The 18,606-nt window shown below is 32.4% G+C and overlaps 3 protein-coding genes and 2 long non-coding RNA genes across 14 annotated transcripts in view; 2 read left to right on the top strand and 3 right to left on the bottom strand.

The window, feature by feature from the left end:
• pyd (zonula occludens-like protein polychaetoid) overlaps positions 1–18,606 on the top strand; it is a 59,770-nt gene that overhangs the window by 19,867 nt on the left and 21,297 nt on the right. The window contains exon 1 of one of the 10 annotated variants that reach the window (XM_013310560.1): positions 2,034–2,580. The exons of 7 other annotated variants lie outside the window; for them this stretch is intronic. In XM_013310560.1, coding sequence (XP_013166014.1) covers positions 2,392–2,580 — 189 coding nt within the window. In that variant the 5' untranslated portion in view covers positions 2,034–2,391. Of the gene's footprint in view, positions 1–2,033; positions 2,581–6,159; positions 6,564–16,273; positions 16,494–18,606 lie in introns of those variants that run through there. 2 more of the 10 variants (XM_013310564.1, XM_013310562.1) reach the window with 2 other exon arrangements.
• LOC106116668 (thioredoxin domain-containing protein 12) lies at positions 123–1,296 on the bottom strand. The gene is made up of 2 exons (XM_013310569.1): positions 853–1,296; positions 123–327 (listed from the first exon to the last, which is right to left on the bottom strand). The coding sequence occupies exons 1-2, from the start codon at positions 1,176–1,178 to the stop codon at positions 171–173; spliced, it is 483 nt and encodes a 160-aa protein (XP_013166023.1). The 5' UTR covers positions 1,179–1,296; the 3' UTR covers positions 123–170.
• Positions 2,923–4,105, bottom strand: LOC106116671 (uncharacterized). The gene is made up of 2 exons (XR_001227838.1): positions 3,932–4,105; positions 2,923–3,182 (listed from the first exon to the last, which is right to left on the bottom strand). It is a non-coding gene; the product is annotated as an uncharacterized LOC106116671 (long non-coding RNA).
• Positions 4,803–5,275, bottom strand: LOC106116670 (uncharacterized). The gene is made up of 2 exons (XR_001227837.1): positions 5,108–5,275; positions 4,803–4,886 (listed from the first exon to the last, which is right to left on the bottom strand). It is a non-coding gene; the product is annotated as an uncharacterized LOC106116670 (long non-coding RNA).
• On the top strand, positions 11,542–13,183 carry LOC106116667 (PIN2/TERF1-interacting telomerase inhibitor 1). Its single transcript, XM_013310568.1, has 2 exons — positions 11,542–12,036; positions 12,290–13,183. Exons 1-2 carry the CDS (start codon positions 11,757–11,759, stop codon positions 13,021–13,023), a joined length of 1,014 nt encoding a protein of 337 aa, XP_013166022.1. The 5' UTR covers positions 11,542–11,756; the 3' UTR covers positions 13,024–13,183.

Here is an 18,606-nt window from a genome sequence, read left to right as displayed (position 1 = left end):
CCATACTGATATTACATTTTTTTTTATTCATCTTCCCAAATATTAGTCGAAGTATAAGTTTGGAGATGAGAAAAAAATATTTACTAAATCCACACTTCTTTGTTAAGTTTCTTAAAGTGAAAATAATAACATAGTGCGCATACCACCGCTTTATTTATATTAAAATACAATCACGCATTAAACTCTTCTAATTTATATTTTTGTATTACTTTCTTCATTGATTTAGCAATCTGCTCCGGTCTACTATAGAAGAATTTGTGTTGACTGCTGCCATCCTCGTTTATTATATCATGGTCTACTTGACCTTTAGGCGAAACGAATAGTATTCTGTAAAAAAAATCAAATCAAGTCAAAAGGAAACATTTTTTTTCTACGATACCACCAATATGAAACCACATACTATCTACTAAAAGTTGTCCCACTACATACAAGACGACTAATAATCAAAGATTTGGTTCCGACCCTTATTCAGTATATTCCAGCGTTACATAATTAACTTCTCAAAGATTCGCACACACGTATATCACTTCTAAATGCTAAGAGGCATAGTCGTTTGAATCTTTTACGCTGTACTGAATGATATTTAAGTGTCTCTTTCATTCATTCCAACGTTGCACTTTCAATACCATGAATCAATGAGTGGCATCCATATCTCGTCTAATTATAATGCCTGGCATATGATTTGGCACATCAAGAACAAGAATACTCTTTATCCTAATGTGACAACTTAAGGAATATATAGCTCAAGCTACTATAATTAAGATTTTTTTGTAGAATCTATCGATATTACATTGGATAGTTATAATGGTCGTCATTAGATATATTCAAAGAAATGTTTTAAACACAGGTTACCTAGGTATATACGTTCCGTCGGGAGAATATGTATTGCCCTCCGGTTCTTCGTCATCAATTAAATTAACCATAACAAAATGTTTGCTCAATGTTTGTATTTCTGTTGAGGACGCGAACTTTGGTTTCAGATTTTTACACGCTTTGCACCACGACTTGTGTATGATTACCATTACTGGCTTCTTGTGGTGCGTTCCTATTTGTATCCCAGATTCCAGTGATCCAGCCCAAACGTAGCTATTCCCAAAGCCGTTGTCCTTCCCACTCGCGCAATACACTTTATTGCATATCAGTGTAAGAAAAAACTTTGCGCAAGTCCTTGTAGCCATTATAAAAATTATGTTGGAAGAACGATCGGTGGTATCGATAAAAGTACCATTTTAATTGTTTGCTCTATAAAATTTTATTAGCCATTTTCTCAACGCGATTTATTTTGAATTTGACGTACGTTACATGTCATTAGTGACGTGTTTTGTGTTTAACTATAATTAGATTTGATTTCTACTTTTTTATTTAATTTATTTAATAAGTATTTTGAAAAAAAAATCGTTTTAAGATTTAATTTATATTTCAAACAATTGTGTAAAATAAACAAAGCATTAACAACATATACAACATATAAAACAAACAAGCAAGTAATATTTCTAAAAGCTCGTAATTGTACAGCGCCATCTTTTAATAACAATACGAACTTTGGGAGCGTACTCAATAGTAACTCGTTAGATTTTTTAATGCCACTGTAGATGGCGTTTGCTGTGAGATTGGTTCCAATAAGTGTTGAAATTTTTTTATCACAATTTAGAATATTGATTATTATATTATATGAAGATTGATAGTTACCCGCGACTTCGCCTGCGCGGAATAAGAAAAATCTAGTAATGAATGTAGACTATGTGAACCGGGCATAACTTCCCAACAGTCATAAAATTTTTCAAATAGATTCAGTTAGTTTGGGAACTTGTTCAATGCAAGCAAACAATGAAGACTTTCCACTTTATAATATTAGTATATATAGATAGTAAAACCTTAATTTACATCGCCACGTGAAAGTTATCGTCTTTGCGTTCGATTTTTTCAAAATAAAATACAAAAAATCCAATAGCATAATGATAATTTGTGTTTAACAATTAATCAATAGTTTTTTTTTCAAATGACAAACTTTTTAAACGTATTGAAGTGTGTCGAAGCGCGCGAATGCGTGCATGTTTTTCTCTCATTACACAAACAAAACTATGTCGATACGTCGCGCTCCACGTATCCTATTGGAAAAAGCAGATAAACTATGATAATTAGATGGAGTGTGTTCATCATTTCATCTGCATTACAATACAAATTTCATTTAGTTACAGTACCGCATAACGCACGCACACGTCAATCGATTCGTTAAATTACGAGGTTCTAATGATTCAAATATTAAAAATAATATTTATCTATTAGAAACCTCATGGTAACAGATATTAAAAAAAATAAGTGTGTAAAGTCAGTCTTTCCCGCGCTTTTTAGTGAAAGTTTATAAGTGCATATGGATTCTTTATTGGTGCAATGATAAATATGTATCAAACGAATCATGGACGTAATCGCAATATATACGGAACTGTTAGATCCATGGCACAGTTGAGGGCGCCGTTTGCGACTGGGATGGAGGAATTCTTCAATCCGCCATATTTCTATCACGTACCGCCACCGCCTCAGCCTCCCAACACTTTTCCTGGACGCAAAAAGCGGAAGAGGGTATGATTTTTTCTTAAACGATAATAATAGTTTACGACATACGAAATATTGTTTGATTGACTATGTAAATACAATTTGATAATCTACTTATGCAATTCTACTTTACATATTGTATGAATCTGATTGTCTTGACCATTTATAACATTACTAGTTGTCGCTCGCGACTCTACCTGCGCGGAATTAAAACATAATTAGTAGCCTATGTGTTCATCAAGATATGTTAAGCCGTTCTGGTTCTTTAAACAAACATCCATACATCTAAACATTCACATTTATAATATTAGTAAGATTAACCAAAAAAGACATTATAAATGTCATACATCAGTAAATAAATACACAAAATAGTAACGAATATTTATTTCAAATAGTTTTAAATTTTCTTAATTTTCCTAGCCTTGTAACGTCGCTGTCTCGCTATCATCTATAATAGGGGTAGGCTTCCTATCTTCGTATTTCATCAATGGTGTTGTTGGAGGTTTGTAAATACCATACGTATAATGCACGATGGACCCCATTGATATGACCAGTAATATCAATTTCAACTGTTCTATTCTATCCATATTTGATGGAGAATTTCGAATTTTTAACAACAGATCAATAAGCTGAAATAAAATTTTGACAGCTCTTGTCACAATTCAAAGATATTAATGTTTTTTTTTAATCATAGACAGATTTTAAATTTCTTTCTTACTTAAGTTTCTATTTATAGTTACTTTAAAAACATGCTACTCTTGTTAGTCTAATAAAATGCTAATGCTTTTACATTATTATAGCTTTTGCACGCAACTTTTTCCTAACGGAATTTTTAAAAAGTCTGGCCGTATTTTTTTGTGATTGAATTGCCACTGTTTGCCTTGAGGAGGCATTTACAGCTTCACCGGGCTAGAGGTGGTCGAGCGCAGATGGCACTTAGCCTAAACCTCAAGAGTAACTAAGCTCGAGGGCTCCCTCAGGAACCTCGGCTCGAGCCCGTTACTTCGTTATTATTACCGGATTGGGATCTGGCCGTATGTCACCCGGGATTAGTATAGCTTCCCAACAGCGAAAGAATTTTATCAATCGGCTCTCGGAGCCCATTCAATGCAAAATATCAAATCTTTCCTCTTTAAGAAATTAGTATGAATATAGCTTAATTTTGTTCGCTTTAATTGATTTTAAATAAATAAATGATATACATGATGTAAAAACAAATTTAGTTATGCAATTTGAAAATAATTAATAAACATCTAATAACTTTCTACGTTATCGTATTCCTACTTTTTATTGCTTTCTTCTTAATTGAGTTACATTGATTACAAAATCATTTTCACAAATTTCTTTTTTTTTATTACTTTCTCGTGCGTTTTCTTACCTTATTATTTAGTAACGTAATAATGATAAGCGGCTACCACACCAATTGACACCACAAGAGCTTTTAATGTTTGTATCATTTTGATTAACTTTTTTCTCGTTAAATACCAAGGAGATAATATCATGGTAAATTTCAAAATGGTCAAAGGAACAAAGGTTATGAAGCCATACAGATTTTTAATATTTATAGATCTAAAAGGCTACGAAGTGCTTTTCGCCATAGAATAAGCAAATTAAAGATTTTACTAAAAATTTATTCTTATTATTTGGTCTGGCTTTTAATTGGTCGTTGAAAATCTTACTTTTTGCTTTTTATAAAATCTTTTAGCTTCCATTTTGTTAAGTATTTTATTAAGATTACAAATCAAACAAAGTAAAACCTTCTTTAAGATTTATTAAGTTCAAACATTTCCTATTTCTTTTTTGACTTGTTTGGTTCAGGACATTTTTCTGGCATTCTATCTTTCTCATCAGCGGGACAAGGTTGACCTTTGATATTTTTGCATACCTTCTTTGGACCGCTGGCGTCTGTTTCGTCGCCCCCGGGGCAAACTTTGGGGGTGAACCATCCATAACTGTACAGGATACCACCCAGTACGGTTACATTGAAGGCAATTAATTGTAAAAGTTTTGGTCGATCTCGCGGGTAGAAAGGACGGTTGCCAGCCTCATGTCTGCTGTCAATCACTTTTTTGAAATGCTTCATTCCAGTTAAATACCATAATCTGGTCGGTTTTATACCGCCACAAAATGCTCTGCTGAAAATCATTTTGATGTAAATGTGCTTTTAATAAAGTAGTATTTAAGAAGTTATGATTTTAATGTTTATTTAAAGTTGATGGGGTATTTTAGCCATTTCGTGTTTTCTTTTATTAGTTTATGTTGTATGGAACTATCGTGTCATCTTTTCGGAATTGATGTACTGCTTCTTGGTTGTACATTGTTTATTTTGGTATCTGAAATAAAAATATTAAATAGTACTTGAGAAATATACTTAAGACTTAGGGTAGAGTCTGAATAATTGTATAATAAAACTTAAGTACGTTTAGAGCTCGAATAAGCGTGTTTATCAAAATGTAACTTTTGTATGCTCTTACTGTGGGTTTTTGCCTTTTCACTTACTCATCTGCAATCTTTACTTTTTTTTCATTAATAATTATGTAGGTTTGTGCGTTACCATTATGGCCACCGGCGTCGTCCGCCGATGTTGTCGAGGATTGTAGCTGCGCAGGTCAGGGTGGCTGACACCGCCACGATCATTATAAACTCCTGACGTCCCATGACATTTTATCTTGCTCACATGTCAGTTTTTTTTTAATTTTCATGACAGATAATGCGAACTTAAACTTCTTTGTTATATTTATGTATTTTATTTTAACAATTATTTTTTTCAAATTTATTGACCAATATACTTTAGACCATCTTCTTTTTATTGAACCTATTTATTTAAACCAGGAAGAAATAAAAACAAAACAATTTCATAACGAAATTGACTGTAAAACCTTTTCTGTTAGGAAAGGCTAAGCAACTGTGCCTGTCCTCTTAGCTCTTTATAAGTATTTATAAATGTAGCTTTCATAAAAAATGGCCAATTATATAGGAGTATAAAGAACAGGTAAGAATAATCCTTGCTGTGTGCATCCCATTGTGTTCGTGTGTGCGTGTAGCTTAAGTTTGTTTGTGTGCGCGGGTCCATGCGCAAGAGTGGCCCTTGTAGAGGTTAGCTCCCGGCCTTCACCAGGGGTGTATTGGGATGTTCTTAATTAATTTATAATTCACAATATCTGATCAATGACGTTAATTTCAATACTTTTTTTAGCCTACTGAAAAGAGTTTTTATACAAAGTTAAAAAAGTAAAAGCTACAGATCAGATACTTTTAGGATAATAATCATAATATTGATCTATTATATAATTTTCACATTTTATCAATATTAGAAATTGATTATTTATACAAATTGTAGAAAATATACAACGCAAGATAAAGTAAGTAAGGCGATATTATGATGCGTCTACGCAGCCTTAAATATAGTTGACTTTCGAGCTTCGTTGTAGTTCCGAGTCCGCGCCACCGCTTGTAGTGGGAGAGCAAAACCTGTAGATACTGTCCGCTTACTTCACGACGGTTGTACCTGCCCTCAAGCCGTCCCTTTCACACTCGCTGCGAAATTACGAAAGCGACAATCTCCGTTTCACCTCACCACTCTGGTATGCAAAGATTGATAGCTTATATGACCATTCGGTTTTCAAAGCGGCAAGAAATCACGCACGGTTAACTTTTCGCCGCCTGGCGTCCTTAGGTACGGGCCTAGACTTTGTTTGTACATATTTAACTGCTCGAAACTAAAACAAATTACACAATAATAACTGAAAGTTCGATTTAATAAAGGTGTATTGATAACTGGTTTACGTTTAAACCAACTAAATTGTAAAGTGCCTAGAGAAAGAAGTGTTTTGTATATTGTTTTGTGATTTTTGTCTAAATTTTTGATTGAGACGGGTAGCAAGACTTAGATATAATGTGTTGTGTTCTTTGAAGTGTATTTGGATGATGAAATTACAACGATGGAGCCTATGACATCCGAAAACGGAGTCGTGGTCAACAATTTGAACCATGTCCGGAGTGATTCTCAGGTGAGTTAAGCCGCTAGACCACATTGGATCCTTTTAAACAACTTATTAAAGTGCAACGACTTATTATTTAAAGCTAACTCTCATATTGGTAGAAGTAAAAATCATTAAAGATAATAATTAATTGTCTTAATGTTAGTATTAAGAACAGGGATTAGACAAAGTAAAATAAATAATGTTTCTGTTTCTCGTTCATAAACTTAGTATAAAATAGTAAATAGTTAACGTATTCGAAGATATCTAGGACTTGTCAAACAGGTATGAAGTCAGTTTTAGTTGATAATAATACGTTGGAGCAAATCACTCGTTGTTATTCCAAATTCTGTATCTTTACATAAAAAGTATTAAATTTTTGCTATACATTTTAAAGCATTAAAGTGCTAATATTCAGTTTTATACAATACAATATAATATTTATTGGTTATGTTTAAATGACAGGTTAAAGAGCGTATATAGTAAAAGATTACTTTCATATGTTATCATCGCATCCTTTATTCGTAACTTATCTACAATTAGTAGCAAGAGCGAATCAAAACCTTTAAAAAAGGAAAATATTGTTAAAGAATTCGTTGTTTAGATAAGAAATATTGACAAATATTTCTCAGTATGCAAGACAAATTTATTGTTTACACTTATTGTTTCCGAGTTTGATGTCTACAGTAACCAGTGATCAACCACTGATTTTATTACGTACAAAATATTCCAACAATAATCTACCCTTTTTCCTGCCACTCCGCCCGCGCGAAAATAAAAAAACCTAGTAAGTAGCCTGTGTTCTTCCAGACTATGTTCTACATTACATCTATAGTTACCTTCAAAACAAACATCTATCCATCTAAATATTCGCATTTACAATATAATTTTAGTATGATGTCTGTATAACAGACATGTTCCTTGAACCTGAAAAAAATGTAGATAACTTTCTAGTCCTTTTTTGCTAGCAGCTTAACGTTTCTAATGGTTGATTCTGCCTTAAACGTATAGTTGCTGAGCTTACAAAAACAATGTCGGCATGCGCAACATGTGCATTTTAAATTCATTCAATATCGTGACACATACGAAAGGTATTTGGCGCGATGGCCACAAAGTATTTGAAACTATAAATTGAAGGTTATAATTTAATAAGCTCTCGCATTATTTTATATTAATATAGCTAATGCTTTAGTTCAATCGTGTAACTAAACTTTTTTTTTTATATTGAGCTAGCGCTTGACCACGCTCTCTGTTGATAAATAATGATGCGGTCGAAAGATAAATTAATGAATTATTCTATAATTTTTTTACCAACTAGGTTAATTCGATTTTATGACAAAAGAAAAATATCGTCAATCTCAATAAAATCCTAGATAAAAAAGCGATATGTTAGAATTAGTTTCAGTCACTTATAGCAGTAAGAGTTAATAAATAAATAAATATTTTTAAGATTTTTTAGCACAACCTGGCGTCCTCAGAAAAAACCTAAAGTGTCCAATGGTTTTGGAATTGATTAAAAATAAGAAATCCTGACATTTTTTAGAATCGCTTTAGTCTAACTACCTTAAGAACTTAAAATAATCTGTGGATAAAGACATTATTATATATTTTAAAAACTATATCTGCTACATTGACCTTTTATTGCTCACTTACAAAATATAAAAAAAAAAACAAAACCCTTAGATATGATCGCGTTATTTATAAAAACATATTTTTAAAAAACTAAGTAACTAAAACGTATAATATACATATAATATATATATTAACATTGAAATGAGAACTTTGCACTGATAATTTCTTTCCCACATTAATACAATGGCATTACGAATGTACGCAGGCCGGTTGTTATTATCTTAATTGCTCCAATTATTATAAAAGTGTTTTATTTAAATTTGTTTATTAGCAACAATGATAGCTTTTTCTTTCATTAGAAGATTTTAACAAGATATATAGGTATGGTAGGGAATAAGTCAAGGCATGTGAAAGTGTCTTTTAAGACTAATTGGGAAAGAATAGAAATTCACTCTATTCTCTAAGTTACTCTATTTAATAAATATGCTTGCTGTTTTCCATTTCGATTTCCATTCAAATCCTATACGATTTATACCACAATTTTCTTTTTATTTCTCTTTGTCTCTGACGTAACATAGGCACGAAAACAATATTGCACAACCAATTTAACTGAAACTATATTATTTAATAAGGAGCTGTAGGATTAAATATGGATCTTTTAAAGAGTTCATATTTTTTTACACGACAACGTCCAAAATTGGAGAAGGCACATGTCAGATGACGTCACCATTCCTGCCGAAACCTGTTTCGCGCCAATTCGCAGCTGTCGTCGGCAAAGCGGTCGGGCCGCCAATAATTTTGTTTTATTTTTGTTGGCCTCGGGCACAGGCGTTCAGCCTCCGAGATACACCGTTAAGTCCTTCTAATTATCTCTTGGATGTTTTATTTTATAGCTTTGAATAAAGGACGAATATCAAAAACGCGTTCCAATACTGACCCAGGCAAAGGGTTTTTAAATAAAAATGAAAAACTTCTCCGAAAGTCATGAGTCATATCATCTTAGTTCTCGCAAGTCAAGTCAGTTCTCACAAGTCAAGACAATTTAAAAAATGGTTTATAATATACAAATCGTGCTTTAGACGATTATAAGTCGATGGATTCGATCTTACAGCCTCATGGGATGCATTCTAACTAGTTGACTGTTATGAAAATTATGTCTATTACAGCATTAGGTATAAGAGGTACCATCGGTCCCGTAACATGTGATTTATTAAATACAAAGTTCAGTAGCCCCGTTTTCCTGCGAGCTTTCCTAACGACCGGTTGTTGTCTGACTGCCTCATTGGACAGTCAATGAAAACTGTATCGCCTTCTTTGGTACTTGTCAACGTATAACACTTTAATTAACATCATACGCAATGTCCGTTTCATACGGGATTTCAAAGATGACTTGCTTAAAACATCTAGATAGTCCAATTTTTGTTATTTAAAATCTTATCAGCATTTTTTATATTAAATGCGAAAATTTAGATGGCTGGATAGATGGATGTTTGCTACCAGGTATCTCCAGAACGGCTCAAAGGATCTTGTTGAAATTCGGGACATATGTAGATAATAGTCTTGAAGAACACATGGGCTACTTACTTTTTTTTATTCTGCGCGGACGGGGTCGTGGACTAGAGCAAACAACGAAACAACCTCGATATGTTTGCACGCAATATACTCAAAAATCACTGAAAAGTTCACCAATTTACTAAATAATTTCGTAGTTCAGTTTTGTATAAATTATTCGAATTTGACAATTATTGTGATTTCTTTTCGTCGCTGGCATTGAACGGAGAAGTCCATCATTCAAAAGTATCATATTTTTGACAAAGCAATGCGCGTTTAGATATTGCGGGGGATTGACTGATAACTTATCAGCAGAATAATGTAGTTCCTGTCTTGGCCTTACAAATTATCTACACTGACCTCAAGTGTTACAAATTGTAACACCCACTTCCTCTGTAATCAACAAACGAAACTAAAATATTACGCGTGACTTCACAATATTTCTTAACTAATTAAGTAGATATTTATCACACAGTACTTCACTAAAGAAAACTGTATATTCTTAAACTTTTCGCTTTAAATGAATAGACACGAAGTTTATTTTGTCGACGATTATGTTAAAACGTGTAAGAAAGTTGTTCAATATTACCAATTTCGTCATGGTGGAGTTCGACAAAATTATTAAAATAAGACTTTTACTTTCTTAAAAACCGGTCTCAACGAACACCTGGTTGATGGTTAGACAATTGCATATTTATAACAAGACGAATCTCAGCTAAACTAAACGATATTCGTACAAAAAACAATTCTTTAAGTCTTTCTTCTATTATCTGTCTCGAGAAAAGTTTCAACGTTTTAAACGCTGTACTTAATTAATATTGAAACAAAACAAATGAAAATTTCTTCATTTTTATATGAACCGATGATCAGGCAAGTGTACAATAAAATTCCTAATTTCTACAAACCAAAGGACTATCCCCGTCATTTGGTGTAACAGTAAAGTTCCTATAAATTCATTGTATAAGATATTGCCCGCTATATTAACAATTTGTTTTACCCACAGTTAAACTGACCACTAACGATTTTCTCATCACGGTGAATGACTATAAAAAATAACATCACGTTCCACCAATGTCGTGATAACCGGACGTTTGGATTTTGTTCTCAAACAAAGAGATTACGGGCTATAGCTGTGAAATATTTCAGAAGTTTATTTCAAATATTATAGCAGTTTACCAAATAAAATATTTGAATCAGACTGTATGGTAAAATCAGTACATTCCTATAACCAGTATGTATGGTTAAATTAATCAGTACATGCATACGTGTTTGGTATTGTAGCAAAAAGAATGAACTTATTTACATCACAAGCTATTACTTGTTTGTTGTTTTTGTTTTACGTGACCTTGTGTAGTAGTAACCACCTCACAAATTTTCATAATTAAAATGCAAGCATGAATAAATTATTAATGCTATCGTGCGCAATAAAGATAAGTAACATCTGGCATTTGTATGTATTGTAACGCCCACCGCGTCGCAATTCAGACTAATTTTGTGCAGATTAAATTACATTTCGGTCTGTCATTAAAGTACGTAATCGGAGATAATATTGAACATGACTGGACATGAATGTGAATTTTTGTTTTAGAATAGAATTTTCATGTTAATAGGAGTGACCAGAATACCTCCTAAAAATTCATTTACTTAAAAAAAAACTTCTTCACACTAAATTCTAAATTAGTTAGGTTTATAACCTCAGAAAAAAGAAACTAGCAAAGAAAGGCAACCAACTGCTTCGGGATTTACGAAACAGTGGTAATTTGTTGCTCGTGGATTTACAAGACGATTCTGTACTTTACGGTGAATTTTAACTGCTCTAGCACTCGTGTAAGTTTTTTTAAAAGGGAACTTATTCTCTCAACGAAGCAATTATTGATTATGGCAGTGGAGAATCCCCTTTACATTTTGTGCTCTACGTAAAACATGTTAAACGGAACGTCCTCAATGCCGCCAACTTAACGCGCGCGCGTCTATATCGCCGTCTCTTTCGATTCAAGTTTGTAATATTGTCGTCTTAACGAAACGTCGTCCATTTTGACGTTTAGAAATGAAGTGGTCTCATTATCAACACGTGCAAGTGATAGATTTTAAAACTTAATAATGTCGATGCTTGCGGGTCCCCGCCGCAAGCAAAAAGTTATAAATCTTCGAGCTAAAAATAGTGAATGGAGCAATGATACTAATAAATTCGGACAGCGTATGTTGGAGAAAATGGGTTGGACATCAGGAAAAGGGTTAGGTGCAAATGAAAATGGAATTGTTGAGCATGTTGTGGCTCGATATAAAAATGATGAAAAAGGACTGGGTTTTGAAGACAAAAATGACCAATGGACCAAACATGAGGATGATTTCAATTCATTACTTGCAAATTTATCCAACGGTAAATAACCTTTTGTTTTTAATATTAATAGTGTTTATTAAATAATAAAACATTGATAGATGTGCTCATTTTTATAAATTCAATTGTATTTGAAACTAGATTTGTTGTAAATTATATTATACTCAGATGTAATTGTTACGCTCTTAATAAATGTGTAAAGCAACTTAAATATGTAATAAAAATAAACATTGAATATATTATAGCCATTAGTAGGAATATTTTAAGAATATTATTAATAATATTTTGGTTTTAGCTAATGACGACAGCCCAAAATTACACAGTGGAGTTTCTCTTGAAGATAAATCGAAAAAAAGTAAAGCAAGGATTCATTACCATAAATTTACTCGGGGAAAAGATTTGTCTCGGTATAGTGAAAAAGATTTAGCTAATATCTTCGGTAAGAAAAGCTTTAAACAAGAGGATGTAACTGAGAGTCCTCTTGCTGAGAAGTCAATACCAACTGAGCAAGTATTTACAGAAAAGGGAAGTATGGAAGATTACTTTAAAAATAAAATGGCAGTGATCAAGTCCAAAAATAAAACATCACATACAAAACAGGTTCAGCCAGAATTGGATTGGGAGGATGAACCAAACTGTGGTTTCCAAGGCTTTTTAGGAACTGCTGATCAGAAAGATATTGTTGAAAATAATGATTTTAGTGATCAGACAGAGTTAACAAATGATCGAGAAAATGGTGCTCATGTTGACAATTTAGAAGATAAACCAAAAATCAAGAAAAAGAAAAAAAAGAAGTGCAAAGACATTGATGAGATGAATGAGTTTTGTGAGAAGACTAAAGATGTACCGCAGATTGAAAAATTAAAGAAAAAACAGAAAGTGAATTCAGAAAATTCACTTCAGGAATCTGACATAGACACACAGAAAGATTGCAAGAAGCGAAAACAAGATATAAGTGAAATAGAAGAAATAGATGTAAGTCTAAATAAACCTAAGAAAAAGAAAAAAAGGAAAAATAAAGACGTTTGATAAAAAAGCATTGTTTTAATAAGCTAGTTTCCTTCATATAAATTTGTGTTGTTGAGAAAAAGTACCTTACTGTATTCTACTATTCTTGTAAAACTACAATAGAAAAGTTATTCTTAGCGCACAAGTTTTTTGTTTTTAAAAACCAATCACTAAACGATCTTAAAATAATGTGATTTTTTATTGTACATTCGTGGATGTTTTAAATTCAAATTAAATAAAACAACACTTCGCACAACCACAAGCGTTTCCGAACGATCGTGACGTAATTGTCCGCCATGTTGTCGACATCGAGAACTGTCAAAAATCTGCCATGTGAATAGGTTATAGTGTCTAGTTTTCGATTAAGTTGATCATTAATGTTTATCAATTTATTAAGACAAAAATAGTACGAATTCAGTATTAAGATCAAATTAAAACATTTACACTCGTAGTTTATCAAAATCACGTGCGTTGTTTGGAAGTTGAACAGTTTTTGTTATGATTGTGCAGGATTGGTTAGAAGGTGTAATACCGGAAAAATTAAATCTGGCTTCAGAAGAATACGTCGTAATAAAGAATCATGTCAGAGAGCTTAAAAATACGAAAGTCAAATCCGAAATACAAGATGAAAATAAAGATGACGTTACTGAACAAAAAGTTTTAAAAGTTAAAAATCGAAAACGTAAACACTCTAATTCAGAGATTGCTGAACAGAGTTCAAAATGTTGTGAAATAAACAAAGATGATTTAGAAGAGTTAAGAACACTCTATAATAAGTGCAAAAAGGTTATAAGAAATATCGAAAATAAGTATGGTCATTTATTAAATTTGTTTAGTGAACCCCAAACCACGTCTTCCGATTTAGAGATTATTGACGGCGAAGAAAAGTGTACCTGTGAACAAAACAAAAGGATCATATTTGATGATGAAGGAAAACAAATATTAAAAGATGTGGAATTTGATAGGCATATTTGTGTGAAAAACCATGAAAGAAATCATAGGAACGGCTTGCCAGATGTACATGTTGAATATGAGCATGAAACTTTACAAAAGGATGCTATTGAATTACCTGATGATCTAATTGATTTGGAGAATATTCTCAAAAACCCAGCTACAGAAAACAAACTTCGTAGGAGAGTTATAAATAAAATCAGAGGATTAAGATTTGACTATATAAGAGAGATAAGATTCAACAGGCAAATGTTAGTAGAAAAATTAAAATCGAATCCTGATGAATTATTAACATTTTCAGGATCAAACCTATCCAGTTTGTCCGGATATCCCACCTGAGATTGTAAACTAGTTGTAACAAATACTTTTTATGGTATTAAATGTTTTTACTCATAACATTTTTTTTAATTTATCAAGCTGTGCCTTTGCCCTTATTAAGAAAGAATTAAATCTACTTTATTTTTACTTTTGCATAATTCCTTAGTAAAATGATTATGTTGTATGGTTCATACTCAAAGTAAGACCTAAATGTTACAACGCAGGCAAGTAATTTAGATTTCCGAGATAGCATTTTCATACTGAGTTGGGTAACCAACAATGGCGACTGAGCACTTTTAAATGGAAGTTAGTGCGAACAAAATAAATTTTTAATTTCTTAAATGACTAGATATTTTATTTTTTCTTTATATTATTGAAAAGTAGAAAACAGACTTTTTATTTAATTTTCTTTATTAAACATGACATTGCTTAAAGATATGCGTCTAATACAATTGAACCTATATAAGCGAGAGTCCAAAGGACCACAATATTTTTCTTACTAATAGAGATTTCTCTCTGTACCGAAGATATCCATAGTGACCAGACAAAGTCTCCAGGATATAGAGGTTTCTTGCTTATCCAGGTTCAATTGTATATCATTACATTATGTATCTTGTGTTGTTTGGCGCCATTAAAATCTTTGTCATAACTTTACTTGTAAATAAATGAAACTTTAGATTCAAACAAATGAAGTTGAATTTCAAATGGTAAATCATAATACTTATAACATAGTAGAGGAGAATGTTAATGAACATACAATGGTACTACATGTTCAACATATACTTAATATTATTTGTCATTTAATTTTGGACCCTATGGCTTTGGATTAGAGGTCATGGGTTCGCGCGGGTTATATGGTAGATTTTTTGTAGTGTATTGGATTGCAGACTGAATACGTAAGCGAGACGCTCGCATACCGTACGCCCGGTACGCGACGCCTTTGTCATAGTGGACTGGAATGCGATTTGGGGCGTTACTGTCCGCTGCCCGCGGTGTTAGATGACCGATGCATTCAAGTCTATTGTTTCAAGTAGTATATTGAATTTCATTTATATTTTTGAATATACAAGAAATTCTCCATCGCTTATTCAGCGATTCTATTAAATTTATTACATGAATTCGTTCAATATGGTGCCTAGAAATATAACATAGAATGTGCCTAAGCGACTCGCTACTGAGATTTGAAAGTGAAATATCCAATAAGGACTTTGGAGCGAGCGGCAAAAGTAAGCAATTAATTTCTCGGTAACTAATAAATCTGCCTTTAAAATAAACTAAAAAAAAGCCTAGTAACTTAGGTATCATGTAAGAATATTTGAATAGGAAAGAAAATGTCGTGTTTATTAATTCAGTTAAATTTAAACAATATTAACCTGTCCTATACCTAATCGTAAATTTAATTAATGAAATCACTGAAGAAAATCAAAATGTATCTCGTTAGAGTCGGACAGCTGTTATTTTACCGTTAAATTGTTATATTCACATTGTTACTAATTTTTACCAACTGTGTCGGACAGTTACAGAGCTTTTTGGTATGCTAAATGGGAGTTTTGTGCGATTCAACGCTGGGCGATAATTTAAACTTTAAACCACCTTCATAAATACAGGTAGATAATCGTAAACTTCACCACATTTTGTCTACCAAATAAATCTTTTCCATTAATAGTGGGGACAAACGATACCTTTAGTTGAACATTTACTTTGTGAACTGGATTCTTAAAGTTTGATCAATACGGTCGGCACTTGGTAGCGATATTTCACGCCATACCGTATGTCTCCGCTAACTTGTGGATAAACAAAACTCTCATTTGCATTTCGGCACGCGGGCCGTTAACGCGGCTAAATTGAACGGCCATGTGTTACTTTGATATATCTCATGCACTTTGCCTATTTGAACTTGGCGACATAAAGTGCCTTCGAGCTTACAAGTTTACAAGTCTGTAATCTTATATGGCGCGCGATCGCGTCATCGGTGGACGCATATCACTTGAGCCTTTAACATTTAAATATTAAAAAAAGTAACCTAATGGTATTTTTATTTAGCGCCATTTTTGTTATGTGATTTTCAAATGCAAATATTGATAAAAAGTGATAACTTTAAAGTTAGTGTTGTGATATATTTTAACTTAAATCATTAGTTTATGTTAATTAATGTTGATTTTGTATTTGAAACTTACAAATATATGATGAAACTGGATAACTTTGGATTTGAGAAGTTGCAGGTTAGTTTTGTTTTGTTAAGAAACTTATTTGAAGTTTCCTCAACAGTGCAACAACGAAGTTGTTGATGCTTGCAATAAATGTAGCTAACATTTATTGCAAGCATCAATATATACATATAATAGCACGCCAATGTAGACTTGTATTTCAAGGTAGACTAAGATTGAATTAGTTAATAATTCATACGAATAATTGAATATAGGTACTTCGAATGTACTTAGTATGTATTTATAGGTATATAGTGTTGTTTAGAAGGACAAATGTAACTTAACAAATTATAATACGACGTGACGATCACATTGCGAAACAAATCGACCATATTTTTACAGCACCGGCTTTAATTCTTTGTCAATATGTAAATTAGCACAAATATTTTAATTTCATTCAACTTGTGTTATGAGTCAGATATAAAGTTTTTATATTTTTATAAACTATCCTATGACAAAACACAACAAATTTTCTAAGATTCTATAACACCAATGTAATTGTTAGTGTCAAAGACAATCAAGTTTTTTTAATAGTTCTTAGTCAAGTAGATAATACTAAGCTAAAATTACACTAAGTTATACGTAAAAAGACAATATTTTATACTCTCTACATGTGTTTATTTAGAAATACCCTTTTAGTATCTCGTCTACATCAAGGTAAGTAAAACTTCGCTCCCTGAGCCAGTAATTACGTCTGCTTCCTCTTTACTCATACAGATATTAATTACCAGGCAGGAATAGACTTGTCTTGACATGTCTTGGTTCTGACTATAAATATATTCTGGTATAAATCTTATAAAAGGTCAACCTCTTTCCGGTGCTAGCACGCCTAGCTTATTTGTAGGGGAGCGAATTATTAACTATATTAGTTTGTTTTTTCATGACCTCCCATTTTACTTTAAAAGAATAAATAAGTACCAAAAGTCTGCCCTACTAGCGTCCTGGGTGTTATTTCTGAAGCAGCCTTCTTGGTTTTCTGAGACTTATATCTCAGTATAAAAAATATCGTCATCCCACTCATTTCTTGTCGGGTTCGTTTTGAATGGGGATTTTGGTCTCAGCAAGTATTCGTTTAACAAATCTGGAACATATTTTTGATAGCAAAAATCAATGGACAGCAAGCAAGATTAGATTTCAACGGTTACTATGTTATCTGCCGATGCAGGTAACATAGTCACTGTTAACTTACCACGTTATATACTTAGTATTTTGTGAAAAAAAATAAGTTAAGTCTATGACCATTTACACAACATTTTCTCGTTACATCGGTCGGTTTCAAAGCAGCCAGTTGACCCAGAATGCTCGGAAGTTGCTAATGCATTCGAGACGGTAGGCAAATATGCGCTAGGATTTAAGTTGAAACGCGGTTTTTAAGTGGACTTAATTGCACCGCGGTAAAGGATGTTGAAATTGATACTATCAAACAAGAATGTACGTGAGCCAGCGCTATTTTGTCACGTCATAATTCATAAATTATAAAAAGTAGGGTAGGTAAAACACATTTTTTTTTATTAATTTTTATTTCACCAGTACAAAACCCGGAGTGCTTTAGGGTGTATTATATTACATCACAAACTTTTTTTAGATTTTAAAATAATTTCGACTATAAGATGAGGAGGTCTTTTAAAATTATAATTTGGTTAGTTTAAATTGCATTTTAATATCTTTATTTTAAAGTACAGTGGATACATAGCGCTACTTCTAACACTAGAATCTCAGTTAGTCGAGGTTTTTTTTTAATAAAGGTTTGATTATATTTTTTAATCTTTATTTCTTTCTTAACTAGTTGTGTACACTTACATGTAGAAATGAAGTAAAGTAATCAAGAATCTATTCCCGGCATTTGCTTAGTGAAAACTTGTTGTGGTTGTGCGGTGAAATGCTTGACTTATCATGTGGTTACATTTCTAAGAAGATTTATTTCGCATATCTATACATATAATATAGTTATTGCTCTTCTGCTTACTTAAATAAAGGTAATATGTTAACGGAGCTATTGCTAGCCCGTTAGTTTTTCATTCTCTCCTTTCCCGAAATGTTCAGAGAATCTTTGGATCAAAAATGCATCTCGTCTTGTTTACTTTAACTTTTAAATTAAGTCTTAAATCTAATATAACAATAATAATGC

The sequence above is a fragment of the Papilio xuthus genome, unplaced genomic scaffold, assembly GCF_000836235.2.
Source record: "Papilio xuthus unplaced genomic scaffold, Pxut_1.1 DF827714.1, whole genome shotgun sequence".
NCBI classification, from domain to species: Eukaryota; Metazoa; Arthropoda; class Insecta; order Lepidoptera; family Papilionidae; genus Papilio; species Papilio xuthus.
The sequence above is the reverse complement of the archived record's forward strand: the minus strand, read 5'-3'. Positions and strand labels throughout refer to the sequence as shown.